The sequence below is a fragment of the Hemitrygon akajei genome, chromosome 5 (assembly GCF_048418815.1).
Source record: "Hemitrygon akajei chromosome 5, sHemAka1.3, whole genome shotgun sequence".
NCBI classification, from domain to species: Eukaryota; Metazoa; Chordata; class Chondrichthyes; order Myliobatiformes; family Dasyatidae; genus Hemitrygon; species Hemitrygon akajei.
The window spans coordinates 91,342,553-91,357,280 of record NC_133128.1 but is presented as its reverse complement, the minus strand read 5'-3'; the positions used below and the strand labels follow the sequence as shown (position 1 = coordinate 91,357,280).

Here is a 14,728-nt window from a genome sequence, read left to right as displayed (position 1 = left end):
TCCCAATTTTATAAACCTCGTAAGTTTACCCCTCAGTCTCCTACCAGCACTATGAGAACAATTCCAACCTATGAAATCTCTCCTTGTAACTAAATTTCTCCACTACAGACTACATACTGTTCTTCTGCATCTTTCTAGCATTACCATGCCCTTTCTGTAGTGTGATGACACAATATTCCAAATGTGGCCTGACTAATGTCTTGTACAGATGTAACTACCTCAATTATCCTGCATATGAAGGCAAAGAAGCAAATCACATCCTTCACTACTCTATCCAACTGTGTAACCATTTTCAGGAACTGAACTTGTACCCAGAGGTCCCTCTGTACATCAACATTTCTAAGATCCCTGCCATTTATTATATATATCCTGCCAGACAAACCAAAATGCATTACCTCATATCTATCTGGATTAAATGAGGGTAATTACTCTTGATGAGATCTATTATTGAATGAAGTGTACAGCTTATTATCATAGCAATATAGTTAGCCAATGAATCAATTAAGACTATTGTAAAAATATGAAGTTGATATCAAACCAACTCAGGTCACCTTGCCGACTTACCATGCCAAATGTGTAAATTGAGAATCAACAGAGCATGCCACCACTTCAGTATTAATTGATCTGAACTCATTTATTCTGTCACTGAAGGCTATTATCTCAGTGGGACAAACAAATGTGCTGCAAATTAAGGAAACAAAGCAATAATAAATAATGGATCATTTATAAGTTAAAAATATTATTTAGTGAACATGCCTGAAAGTCAAGGGTTACAGTTAAGAACTTAACAGCACATAAGTGCATAGCATACTTACAGCTATCTTTTTAAAAATACAAATAAAACATTGAAAAGTGCTAAATGAAAAACATTATTTTTGATTAAATTGAAAACCAGCAAAATGAATTTCTATTAGCTTGGCGACACAATGAGAATAAAGAAATGTTTCAAACAAGATGAGACCCCACTGGTAACTCAGTAAAACAAAACTATACCTCTTTCTGCCAACAAGTACAACAGCCTTGCATTACGGAATAACTCATTCTCTAGCTGTGATTGGTTCTTTAGGTAAAAGTTCACAAAAGATCTTCCCACATTGAAAAAAATATATTCATGAGAAAACTGAAAAGCTCCAGAATGGAGGCTGATAATGGATAGAACAGAAATGTGAGAGAGAGATATACACACATACACACACACACACACACACACACACACACACACACACATGTTTTTTGACAAAAGGGATACACAGCTGGAGAAGGGAAAGGATCATGGGACTGGAGGCCTAGGAAGAAAGAAAGGGGGAGGGGAGCACCAGAGGGAGATGGAGAGCAGACAAGGAGTGATTGTGAGAGGGACTCCCCCATACTCCCATGATACTCCCCCTTCTCCAGCTGTGTATCCCTTTTACCAATCAACTTTTGAGCTCTTAGCTTAAATCTTCTGTGTGAATATCTGGGGAACTTGAGTTAAATACCCAAACACTAACTTGAGATTATTACTAACTGGAAAGGATAAAGTGATAATACCCTTTGATTAAGAGGGTGGACACTGAATTCTCAGCTGCACTTAACCAATGCCCATATCTGAAAATGACTTGTGGTCGGACAGTGCATTTCCCAAAACCAAAGCTGTCACAGTCACGTTAAATATTTGATACTTACAAGTCAAGTGGGTAAAAAAAGAAGACAAGGTATTTGCCTCGAAAATCTGCAAGTTTAAGTTCTTTGAACTCTCCATTTATTACTGCTGTGCCTTCCCAATCTGGTGCAGGTTTTGAAACTAAAGATTTTGAAGACATAATTAAGCACACTTTAGTTAAATCTTGTAGTAGAAATCTCACCCACCACAATAAATTAACATATAGCATGTTGCACCCTTTGTTTCACAACCATGAATTTACAGGATCTAATATCCAACAGCATGTGGATAGTATAGAGAGAGTGCAGGAGATTTACAAGGATGTTGCCTGGATTGGAAGGGGTATCTTATGAGAATAGGTTGAGAGTACTTGGCCTTTTCTCCTTGGAGCAATGGAGGATGAGAAGTGACCTGATAGAGGTGTACAAGATGAGTGGCATTGATTGTGTGGATAGCCAGAGGCTTTTTCCCAGGGGGCATAGTTTTAAGGTGCTTGGAAATAGGTACCGAGGGGGTGTCAGGGTTAAGATTTTCCACAGAGTGGTGGGTGCTTGGAATGCAATGCTGGCAGCGATGGTGAAAGTGGATACAATAGAGTCTTTTAAGAGCCTCTTTAGATAGATACATGGAGCTTAGAAAAGTAGAGGGCTATGTGCTAGGGAAATTCTAGGCAATCTCTAGAGTAGGTTACATGGTTAACACAACATTGTGGACTGCAGGGCCTGTAATGTGCTGTAAATGTCTATGATCTATAATACAATGTACAGGTGTCCCGTGTTTTTCGAACGTTCGCTTTACGACAACTTGCTGTTACGGAAGAACTACATTAGTACCTGTTTTCGCTAACCAAAGAGGATTTCCGCTTTTATGAAAAAAAGACACCCGCTTTATATGTGTGTTTACCCCGAGAAATACTACAATGACCATGAAACCTTGTGTGGGCAGTTGTTTGCGCATGCGTGTACGTGTCAATTTTTTTTCTCCAAATCCATTTTGGCTCGCTGTCTTCCCGATTTTGGTAAGTGAAACTACACCGTACGTACAATATTTCTACTTTATATAGGGTGTATATTTATCATATCATTCCTGCTTTTACTATATGTTCATGTTATTTTAGGTTTTGTATGTTATTTGGTTTGATTTGGTAGGTTTTTTTTGGGTCTGGGAACGCTCAAATATTTTTAATTGCTTCTTCGCTTTATGACATTTCAGTTTACAAACGGTTTCATAGGAATGCTCTACCTTTGGATTGGGGGGGGGAACCTGTACACAGAATATCTTAACCTTCATATCTGGATGCTGCGCTAAATGTACTTAGCGGCCACTTTATTTGGTATGGGAGGCAGTATGTGGTTATGTCAGTTACTGGTACCTTTCTGTCAGCTTGAACCAGTCTGGCCATTCTCCTCTGACCTCTCTCATTAACAGCAGAAGGCTATTCAGCCCATCAAGCCTGCTCTGCCATTCCATCATGGCTGATCCCTAATTCCACTCAACCCCATACACCTGCCTTCTCGCCATATCATTTGATGCCCTGACCAATCAGGAAACTATCAATTTTCACTTTAAATATACCCACTGTCTTGGCCTCCACTCTGGTACAGCATTCCACAGGTTCATTGCTCTCTGGCTAAAAAAATTCCTCCTTACTTCTGTTCTAAGAGTCACCACTAAAGTTTGAGGCTGTGCCCTCTAGTTCTGGATACCCCCCATCAAAGGAAACATCTGCTCCACATCCATCCCATCTAGTCCTCTCACTATTCGATAGGTGTCAATGAGATCTCCCTGCATTCTTCTAAATTCAACTGAGTACAGGCCCAAAGCTGCCAAATGCTCCTCATATGTTAAGCGCTTCATTCCTGGAATCCTCCCCGTGAACCTCATTTGAATTCTCTTCAATGGTAACACATCCTTTCTGAGATATGGGGCCCAAAACTGTTGACAAGACTCCAAGTGCAGCCTGACCAGCATCTTATAAAGCCTTAGCATCCCCTTGTTTTTAATATTCTATTCCCCTTGAAATTAACGCCAACATTACATTCACCGTCTTTACCTCAGACTCAATCTGTAAATAACCTTCTGGGAGTCTTGCATGAGGACTCCCAAGTCCCTTGGCACCTCTGATGTTTGAATTTTCTCCCCATTTAGATAATAGTCTGCACTTTTGTTCCTTTTTACCAAAACGTATCATACATTTCCCAACACTGTATTCCATCTGCCACTTTTTTGCCCATTTGTCTAATTTGACTAAGTCCTTCTACAATCGCATTGCTTCCTCAGCACTAGCTACACCTCTATCTATCTTTGTAGCATCTGCAAACTTTGCCACAAAGCCATCAATTCCATTATCCAAGTCATTGGCAATGTGAAAACATAGAAAACCTACAGCACAATACAGGCCCTTTGCCCACAAAGTTGTGCCGAACATGTCCCTACCTCAGAAATTACTAGGCTTACCTATAGCCCTCTATTTTACTAAGCTCCATGTATCTATCTAAAAGCCTCCTAAAATCGTATTTGCCTCAACCACCCTTTCCGGCAGCCCATTCCACACACTCACCACTTTGAGTAAAAAAAAAACTTACCCCTGACGTCTCCTCTGTACCTACTCCCCAGCACCTTGAACCTGTGTCCTCTTGTGGCAACCACTTCAGCCCTGGGAAAAAGCCTCTGACCATCCACACGATCAATGCCTCGCAAGAGTAGCGGTCCCAGGCAATTTATCAGGCAAGACTTCCCTTTTACAGGAACCACGCTGACTTTAACTTATTGTATCATTAGTTTCCAGGTATCCAAAACCTCCTCCTTAACAATAGGCTCCAACACTTTCCCAACCTCTGAGGTTAGGCTAACTGGCCTATAATTTCTTTCTTTTGCCTTCCTCCCCTCTTAAAGATTAGAGTGACATTTGCAATCTTCCAGTCCTCTGGGACCATGCTGGAATCAAGTGATTCTTGAAAGATCATGGCCAATGCATCCGTCATCTCTTCAGCAACCTCTGTCAGGACTCTGGAACGTAGTCCATCTGGTCCAGGTGACTTTTTTTTGTGCGCCATACTCTGCTAGAGCCTCAGCAGCCACCTTTTGCAAGTGGTTGTCTTGGAGGATTGATTCTGTGAGTGGTACCCCACGTCCTTCTCACAGCGGTGTGTGTGTGTTTTTTTTTACAAGGCCAAGCTCAACACTCAACCCGGCATGGATGGAAAGCATGTCTGGGAACGGCCCAACTGGGTTTGAACTCCGGAACCTTCACTCCGGAGTCTGGCGCTGATGCCACTGCGCCACCAGCTGACTTATCCACCTTAAAACCTTTGAGTTTGACTAGCACTTTTCCCTTTGTAACAGCAATGGCACTCACTCCTGCTCTCTGGCACACTGCTTCCACAGTGAAGACTGATGCAAAGTACTTATTAAGTTCATCTGCCATTTCTTTGTCCCCAGTTACTGCCTCACTGCATCATTTTTCAATGGGCCAATAGCAACTCTCACCTCCCCTTTACTCTATATAACTGAAAAAACTTTAAGTATCCTGCTTTATATTATTGGCTAGTTTGCCATCATATTTCATCCTTTCTTATAGCTTTTTTAGTTGCCTTTTATTGGATTTTAAAAGCTTCCCAATCATCCAACTTCCCACTCACTTTTGCTACCTTGTATGCCCTTTTATGCAATTCTTATCTTCCCTAGTCAGCCAGTTGCCTATCCCAGCCATTTGAGAACTTCTTCCTCTGTGGGACATATCTATCCTGCACCTTGTGAACTATTCCCAGAAACTTCAGCCATCTCTGCTCTGCTGTCATCCCTGCCAGTATCCCCCACCAATCCACCTGGGTAAGATCCTCTCTCATGCCTCTGTAATTCCCCTTGAGTCCATTGTGATATTGATGCATCTGACTTGTACTTCTCCCTCTCAAATTGCAGTATGAATTCAATCATATTCTGATCACTGTCTCCTAAGGGTTCTTTTACATTAAGCTCCCTAATGAGGTCTGGGTTATTATACAACCTTTCCCCAAGTAGGCTCAAGCACAAGCAACTCTAAAAAGCCATCTCATAGGCATTCAACAAATTCCCTCTGTGATCCGACACCAACCTGGTTTTCGCTATCCCCTTGCATATTGAAGTCTCCCATTGCAATTGTGTCATTACCTTTATTAAATAATGTTTCCAGCTCCCTTTGCAACCTCAACCCCACATATTGGCTACTATCTGGAGGCCTGTATAGGATTCCCATAATGGTTTTTTTTTACCCTTGCAGTTTATTAACTCCACCCACAAAGATTCAACATTCCCTGACCCTGTCTAAACATGTAATTCCATCTCTTACCAACAAAGCCACACCACCACCTATGCCTTACTGCTTGTCCTTTTGATTAAGAGCACAGGTGCTATGAATCATAGAACAATCAGGTATTCATATTTGCAAAGTAGTTAGATTTGTTGACATTGGGTCATGACTAACTGGGTAACCACAGCTTTCTGCAATACTCCAGGCCACTGTCCTGTACAAATGCAACATAGAACATTAGAGCACAGAAACTGGCCTTCTGGCTCTTCATGACATCCTAACTTCTGTAGTTGCACAATTCAGTAAATTCTATCTTCCTCACACTGAGGATTTTTTTTTTCAAATGCTTTCTTTAAACATCTTTATATTTTGTCTATTAAGAATCAGAACAAAATGGCTACACCTATACATTTTGCTGCTGTGAAATAAAGAGTTTGTTTTTTCTCACACCCTGAGAAAACTGCTACTGCTGCCATGGGTTATTTTATTTGTGACCTTGGTCTTCCCTCCAAAGCGACAAGAAATCTTTTACAGTAATTAGTTATTAACAATCTAAAGGAATATCAATTATGCTACAGCTTTTTAGGTTCGCTGTTTACCTTCTAGTTTCAGTAAAGTTTAAAAGATTTTGCTACATAATCAAATTCTGAATTGAATAGGTAATCCAGGATTCAAATCTGTCTGAACACAAAAACCACAAGAAGAAATTATCAGTTTTCTCCATCTTCAAATCAGAAGGGAGGACAGTTACACTGTAAGCAATAAGCATATTCCCTCACACTGACCCAAATAAAACTAATATTTTTCTAGTTGATGTGGATAAGCTTGTCATGAAGCTAAGAGGAAACCTACCACACTTTCTAGTCAAAGGATATATAGCCACCACATTTCAATGTTTGTTTCAACACAAACTACAGAGCTGAGAAGTATAAGTACATTAAATATTTGCAGCAACATACATGTAATTGTGGCAATGTTAAAAAAAAATCTCCAGTATTCCACTCCTTCCCATCATGCAGATTTTTAAAATTGTTAAGTGACCATCCAACCTCACCAACCAATTCCAGAGTAGCTTGGCTGAGTGACTGGTTGGGTTCATCCATCTTTTCTTCTTTTCTTTCAGATTACAGCACGTGCAATTTAATTTGTTTTTCCAGAGTAGTTTAACTTTGACTGATGAGCTCACATAGAATTTAGTTTTGAACGTTAAGTTGTTAATCATGTTCCAATGGCTGGACCTCTACAACTTGTCAAGTCTGGGGCTGACCAGCTATTACACATGGCTCTTTGAAAGAATACAACATTCACATTCATTCACTATTTCTTGCTGACCTATTGTCAATCAAGTTGAGGAAGGGGAACATTGGGTGATATAGTGGAGATGAAAGCCATGAGATTGTGACAACATGTATAGATAGCTTGAAGCTCATCTTGCAGTCAGATAACAAGGTACAATCTATGACTAGTCATTCATTTGCCCCTTCAAGCCTGCTCCACCATTCTGTAAGATCATATCTGATCCCGAATTCACGTTCCCCACTTGTTCTTCATAACCTTTAACTCCCCCTTAGTCAAAACATCTGCCTCAGCCTTGAGTATGTGCGATTCAGACTACTTCTTTGGGTAAAGACTCTGAAAGGTTCATAACCTAAAACATCAAACAGTACAGGTTTCCCCTGCAATCCGAAGGTAGAGCGTTCCTATGAAACCGTTTGTAATCCGAAATGTCGTAAAGCGAAGAAGCAATTACCATTAATTTATACGGGAAAAATTGAGCGTTCCCAGACCCAAAAAAATAACCTACCAAATCAAAGCAAATAACACATAAAACCTAAAATAACACTAACATATAGTAAAAGCAGGAATGATATGATAAATATACACCCTATATAAAGTAGAAATATTGTCGGTACGGTGTAGTTTCACTTATCAAACTCAGGAAGGCAGCGGGCCAAAATCGATTTGGAGAAAAAAAAATTGGCACGTACATGCATGCGCAAACAACTGCCAGCACAAAGCTTCACGGTCATTGTAGTCTTTCTCGGGGTAAACACACATATAAAGCGGGCGTCTTTTCTTCGTAAAAGCGAAAATCCTCTTTGGTTAGCGAAAACAGGTACTAATACAAGTCTTTCGTAACAGCAAGTTGTTGTAAAGTGAACGTTCGAAAAGCGGGGGCCACCTGTACAGAAACAGGAGCTTCAGCCTCCCCACACCTGTACCAACTACGATGCTGCTGACATAATCCCATATACCTGTAAGATTCATATTCTACTCTGAGAACGTTATATTCCTCTTAAACATTACTATTTTATCTGCTTCTATTACCTCCCCTGACAGCACATTTCAAGCAATTACTCCATCATAATTTTGTACCCCCTATCAAATCCCTCTCAATCTTTTACATTCCAAGGAATAAAGTCCTAGCCTGTTCAACCTTCCTTTGTAACTCAACTCCTCCAGTCCCAGCAACATCCTTGTTGGAACAGTAGCGAAAATTTACCTTATTTACATCTTTCCTGTAGGAAGAAGACCAAAACTGCACACAATTCTCCAAGTTAGGTCTCACCGATGCCTTATAGAATTACAACATTACAACCCGTACTCAATACTTTCATTTACGGCCAATGTGCCAAAAGCTTTCTTTACGACCCTATCAACCTGTGAGCCCACTTTCAATGAATTATAGACCTGTATTCCCAGATCCCTTTGCTTTACTGCACTCCTCAGTGCCTGACTGCTCGCTGTGTATGACCTACCCTGGTTGGCCATACCGAAGGGCAACACCTCATACTTGTCTGCATTAAATTCCATCTGTCACTTTTCCAGCTGATCCAGATCCCACTCTAAGTCATGATAGCTTTTCTCCCTGTCCACTACACCCCCAATCTTAAGTGTCATCTGCAAATTTGCTGATCCAGTTAAGCATATTGTCATCTATATGAATGATCTGTGGATGATAAACAGCAACAGACCCATGTCACCAATCCCTGCAGCACTCCACTAGTCACAGGCCTCCAGTCAGAGGGGCAACCATCTACTACCACCCTCTGGCTTCTCCCACAAAGCCAATGTCTAATCCAATTTACTACCTCATCTTGAATGCCGAGCGACTGAACCTTCTTGACGAACCACCCATGGGGGACCTTGTCAAACGCCTCACAATATCCACTGCATTGCCTTCATCTACTTTCCTGGATGGGTATATATTATATGAGGGGGAGAGACAGAGAAAGACACACACACGGATCCACTCCAATTTGCCTAATGGTGCAACAGGTCCACAGCAGATGCCATCTCACTGGCTCCTCATTCAACCCTGGAACATCTGGACAGCAAACACGCATGCATCAAGATGCTCTTTATTGACTACAGCTCCACATTCAATACCATCATCCCCTCAAAGTTAATCAACAACATCCTCGATTTCCTCATTTGCACACCCCAGTCAGTTTGGATTGGCAACATCTCCTCCACAAACTCCATCACCAGAGGTTCATCCTGCTCTATTCACTTTTTACATATGACTATGAAGCTAAGCATGGCTCCAGTGCCATATTTGAGTTTGCTGACAACATCTTAAGGCCTAAGACAAAGGGACAGAATTAGGCCATTTGGTCCATCGAGTCTGCTCCTGCCATCTGATCACAGCTGATCCATTTCTCTCTCTACCCCATTCTTCTGCCTTCTGCTCATAACCTTTCACTTGCTGACTTATCAAGAATCAGAATCTATCAACCTCCACCCAATGACCTGGCCTTCACAGCCACCTGTGGCAATGAATTCCACAGATTCAGTACTCTCTGGCTAAAGAAATTCCTCCTCATCCCTGTTCTAAATGAACATCCCTCTATTCTGAGGTTGTGCCCTCTGGTCCAAGAATCCCCCAGAATAGGAAACATTCTCTCCACATCCACCCTACCTAGGCTTTTCAACATTCAATAGGTTTCACTGAGACCCCCCCACCTTTTTTCTAAATTTCAGTGAGTACAGGCTCAGAGTCATCAAATGCTCTTCATATGATAAGCCGTTTATTCCTGAAATCATTTCTGTGAACCTCCAATGAACACGCTCCAATGTTAGCACATCCTTTCTTAAAAATGGGCCCAAAACTATTCACAATACTCCAGGTGATACTAGTGTCTTATACAGTCTCAGCATTACATCCTTGTTTTTATATTCTGATCCTCTCGAAATGAATGCTAGCATTGCATTTGCCTTCCTCACCATTGACTCAACCTGCAAATTAACCTTCAGGGAATCCTGCACGAGGACTCCCAAGTCCCCTTGCACCTTGATTGTTTGAACTTTCTCTCCATTTAGAAAATACTCTATGCTTTTGTTCCTTCTACCAAAGTGCATGACCAAAGTGCATGACCATGCACTTCCTGATACTGTATTCCATCTGCTACTTCTTTGCCCATTCTCCTAATCTGTCCAAGTCCTCCTGCAGCCTCTCAACACTACTTGCCCCTTCCATCTATCATCCACAAACTTGGCCACAAAACCATCAATTTCGTCATACAAATAATTGTCATACAATGTAAAAAGAATCAGTCCAATCACCAATCCTTGTGGAATACCACTAGTCACTGGCAGCCAATCAGAAAAAGCCCCTTTTATTTCCACTCTTTGCCTCCTGCAATCAGTCATGCTGGTACCTTTCCTGTAATACAATGGGCTCTAAGCAGCCTCACGTGTGACACCTCGTCAAGAACCTACTGAAAATCCAAGAACACAACATCCACCGATTCTCCTTTGTCTATCCTGCTTATTTCCTCAAAGAATTCCAACAGATTTGTCAGACAAGATTTTCACTCAAGGAAAACATGCTGACTTTGGACAAGATACAAGATACTTATTCAGTCCATCCACCACTTCCTTGTTGCCCCATTACTACCTTTCCAATGTCATTTTCCAGCAGTCTTATACTCTTAATACATCTGGAAAAAAAACCTTTGATATCTCCTCTGATATTACTGGCTGGCTTATCTTCATATTTCATCTGTTTCCTCCTTATGGTTTTTTTAGTTGCCTTATGTTGCTTTTTAGAAGCTTCCCAATCCTCTTAATTTCCACTAATTTTGCTCTATTTGTGCCCTCTCTTTTGCTTGTCAGCCACAGCTACATCATCCTGCCTTTAGAATGCATCTATCCTGCACCTTCCGAATTGATCCCAGAAACTCCAGCCATTGCTGTTCTGCTGCCATCCCAGCCAGTGCTCTTTTCCAATCAATTTTGGCAAACTCCTCTCTCATGCCTCTGTAATTCCCTTTACTTTACTGTAATATTGATACATGTAACTTTAGCTTCTCCCTCTCAAATTGCAGGGTGAATTCTTATCATATTATGATCACTGCCTCCTAAGGGTTTCTTTATCTTAAGCTCCTTAATCAAATTAGATTCATTACACAACCCTCAATCCAGAATAGTTGATCCCCTAGTGGGCTCAAACACAAGCTGCCGTAAAAAGCCATCTCATATGCATTCTATCAATTCTCTTTCTTGGGATCTAAAATCAGCACCAACCTGATTTTCCCAATCTACCTGCCTAATTGAAATCATTCATTACTATCCTAACTTTGGCTTTTTGACACGCCATTTTCTATCTCCTGTTATAATTTGAAGCCCTCATACTGACTAACATTCAATGGCCTGTATATAACTCACACCATGGTCTTTTAAACCTTCCAGTTCCTTAACTCTACCCACAAGGATTCTACATCTTCCAATCCTATGTCACCTCCAAGGATTTGATTTCATTTTTTTTTAAACCAATACAGCCACACCACCTTGCCTGTCCATATGATAAAATGTGTATCCTTAGATCAGGGGTGTCAAACTCATTTTAGGTCACGGGCCGGATTGAGCAAAATGCAGCTTCATGCGGGCCGGATCAGTCGGACGCGTGCGAACGCAGCTTTCGTTGCCTCCGTTTTTTCAGCCTGCTCTCATGTGTCTCAGTCTCTGCTATAACTACAAAGTGTTTCACTTTACAAATTCCGTTTCTTATGAAGAAGACTGCCGAGCAAGACTGCCGAATAAACACTAAAAACCCTGAAAACCTGGTACCTGAATAAACTCAGCATTAGCCATATCATACGCCATAGGCGCTTCGATTACTGGGGCCAGCTTTAATAGTAATTAGATATTATCTCGCGGGCCAAAGATAATTCCACCGCGGGCCGGATTTGGCCCGCGGGCCTTGAGTTTGACATATATGCCTTAGATGTTAAGCTCCCAAGCTCCCATAATCTTCACATAGGCACAACTCAGTGATGACCATCTACCTTATTTCATGTACTGCATGCATTCAAATATAACACCTTTGAGTTTGTCACCATTAACTGCAACTCCTCCCACTGATTGCAATTTTGCCTTATCATCTGCCTGTCACTTACTGACAGTCTCACTGCACACTGCCTCTGCTTTTATACCTACTGCCCCATCCTCAGCCCATCCCTGCCAAAAACATTTAAACTCTCCCCAAGTTTCAGCAAACCTGCCTGCAAGGATATTGGTTCTCCTTGGGTTCAGGTGTAACCCATCCCTGTTGTACAGGTCATACCTTACCCAGAAGAGATCCCAATGATTCAGAAATCTGAAACCCTGCCTCCTGCACCAGTTCCTCAGCCACAAATTCATCTGCTAAATCATCCTATTCTTACCTCACTGGCACGTGGCACAGGCAGCAATCCAGGTGACTACCCTGAAGGTTCTGTTTCTCAGCTTTCTATCTAGCTCCCTTAATTGTCTCTTCAGGACCTCCTCCTTTTTCCTACCTATGTCAGTGATACCAATATCTACCAAGACTATTGACTGCTCACTCTCACCCTATAGAATATCATGGACCTGATCCAAGATGTCTCCAGCACTGGCACTTGGGAGGCAACATACAATCCAGATGTCTCTATCGCATCTGCAGAATCCTGTGTCTGCTCCTTCAACCATGGAATCATTATCATCACAGCAGTTCTCTTCTTCCTCACCCCCTTCCCTTCTTGAGCCACAGTGCTAGACTCAGTCCCACAGACCCATTCGCTGCAGCTTCCCCCAGTAGATCATTCCCCGCCCCTCACAGTATCCAAAGTGATATTCTGATGGAACAGCCGCAGAGGTATTTCTGCACTGGCTGCCCATTTCCTTTCCCTCTCCTGACAGTCATCTTGGTACCAGTGTCCTACACCTTATGGTAGCTACCTCCTTGTAGCTCCTATCCATCACCTCCTCTTTTTCCCCATATTAAAGGTGGAGACGAATCAGCTTATAGGAGGGAGTTTGAAATTCTTGCTGAGTGGTGCCACAACAACAACAACCTCTTACTTAGGTCAGCAAGACCAAGGAGCTGATTATTAACCAGGAGGAGGAAACTAGAGGTCCCGGAGCAAGTCCTCATTGGGGGAATCAGAGGTGGAGAGGGTCAGCAATTTAAAATTCTTCAGTGTTATCAGTTCAAAGGACCTGCCCCTGGGTCACACTTTCTTCATAATTCCACCTGTAAGTGCATTTACGAAGAAAGCGTGGTAGCCCCTCTACTTCCTTAGAAGTTTATGAAGATTCAGCAATACATCTAAAACTTTGACAAACTTCTATAGGTGTGGTGGAGAGTGCATCACAGCCTGGTACGGAAACACAATGCCTTTGAACACAAAATCCTACAGAAAGTAGTGTACAAGTCCCAGTCTGTCATGGATAAAAACCCTCCCGCGATTGAGCAGATCTACACGAATCATGTTACTGGAAAGCAGCATCCATCGATTGCTTATCGATTCTTTTAATTTTTTTTGTATTTGTACAATTTGTTGTCTTTTGCACCCTGGTGGTCCGCCCTTTTGGTGTGGTCTTTCATAGCTTCTGTTATGATTATTGGACTTACTGAGCATGCACGCAAGAAAATGACTATCAGTATGTGGTAACGTACACGTACTTTGATAATAAATTTACTTCTAACTTAGTAAAAGTCAGTTCAGAGCTGTGATAAAGTGGGAAGCGAAACTGGATTAATTCCGATCTGAGAGTTGCAGGAAAGGTGGGCACGAACAGCCTGCTCAAGAAAACGATCGAGAAATAAATCAAGTTGGACACGGTGCTATAGTTTGCAAGAATACCGCAGATCTGAGAGGCACACAATTTGCTGAAAAATAAACCGCAGGTTCTAGCAGAACTTTAACGTCGACCTGGGCGGATGGGGGTGGGGTGGGAAGAGGTGTTAGAAAGAATAAAAAGGGATACAATCGGCGCTAGTAAACGGTAGCGGGGGCGGGCATTGCAGTAACTGGAAAGGCAAATACACTCGGCTGCGAAAAAGAAATGTTGGAAGGAAAGAGGGCGTCTCCCGGGCCAAGTCTGCAACGTGTCCCTAAGCATTGCCGTTACCCAAATAAACCCCGTCCTCGCTAATAAAGGTAACGGGTGCTCGGCCACGACAGGGTACACCACTATCCGCTCCCCCCCCCAATCCCATCCCACACGATTCTGATCGCAACCCCTTCCTCTGAAGAAGGGGGCAGCCCCGCGGGCTTCCCCCACCACATGACCGTTAACAAGCGCCAGGAGGGGCGCCGCTCTTACTCACTCTTGGCTTTACTGAGATGCAGCGAATGGTCGGAGCCGGGCACCCGGAAAGCCTCCCCTGGATATACATGGCCCCCGGCGTAGTGGTGGCAGCTCTGCTGGCTTTCCGAGGTAACGCCGTGGGTCAGGACCACGGCAAACAGCAAACAAAGGGCGGCACGACCACGGAGAAGATTCGCGGGCTCCATAACACAACTGCCACGCATGCGCCAAACCTTTCACCC

General features: G+C 42.4%; 1 protein-coding gene across 1 annotated transcript in view; it reads right to left on the bottom strand.

The window, feature by feature from the left end:
• prdx4 (peroxiredoxin 4) overlaps positions 1-14,728 on the bottom strand; it is a 26,602-nt gene extending 11,874 nt beyond the window's left edge. Inside the window, exons 1-3 of the mRNA XM_073046024.1 lie at positions 14,506-14,728; positions 1,666-1,783; positions 565-681 (exon numbers count right to left, since the gene is read on the bottom strand). Of these exons, the coding sequence (XP_072902125.1) occupies positions 565-681; positions 1,666-1,783; positions 14,506-14,710 (440 nt within the window). The 5' untranslated portion in view covers positions 14,711-14,728. The remainder of the gene's footprint in view (positions 1-564; positions 682-1,665; positions 1,784-14,505) is intronic.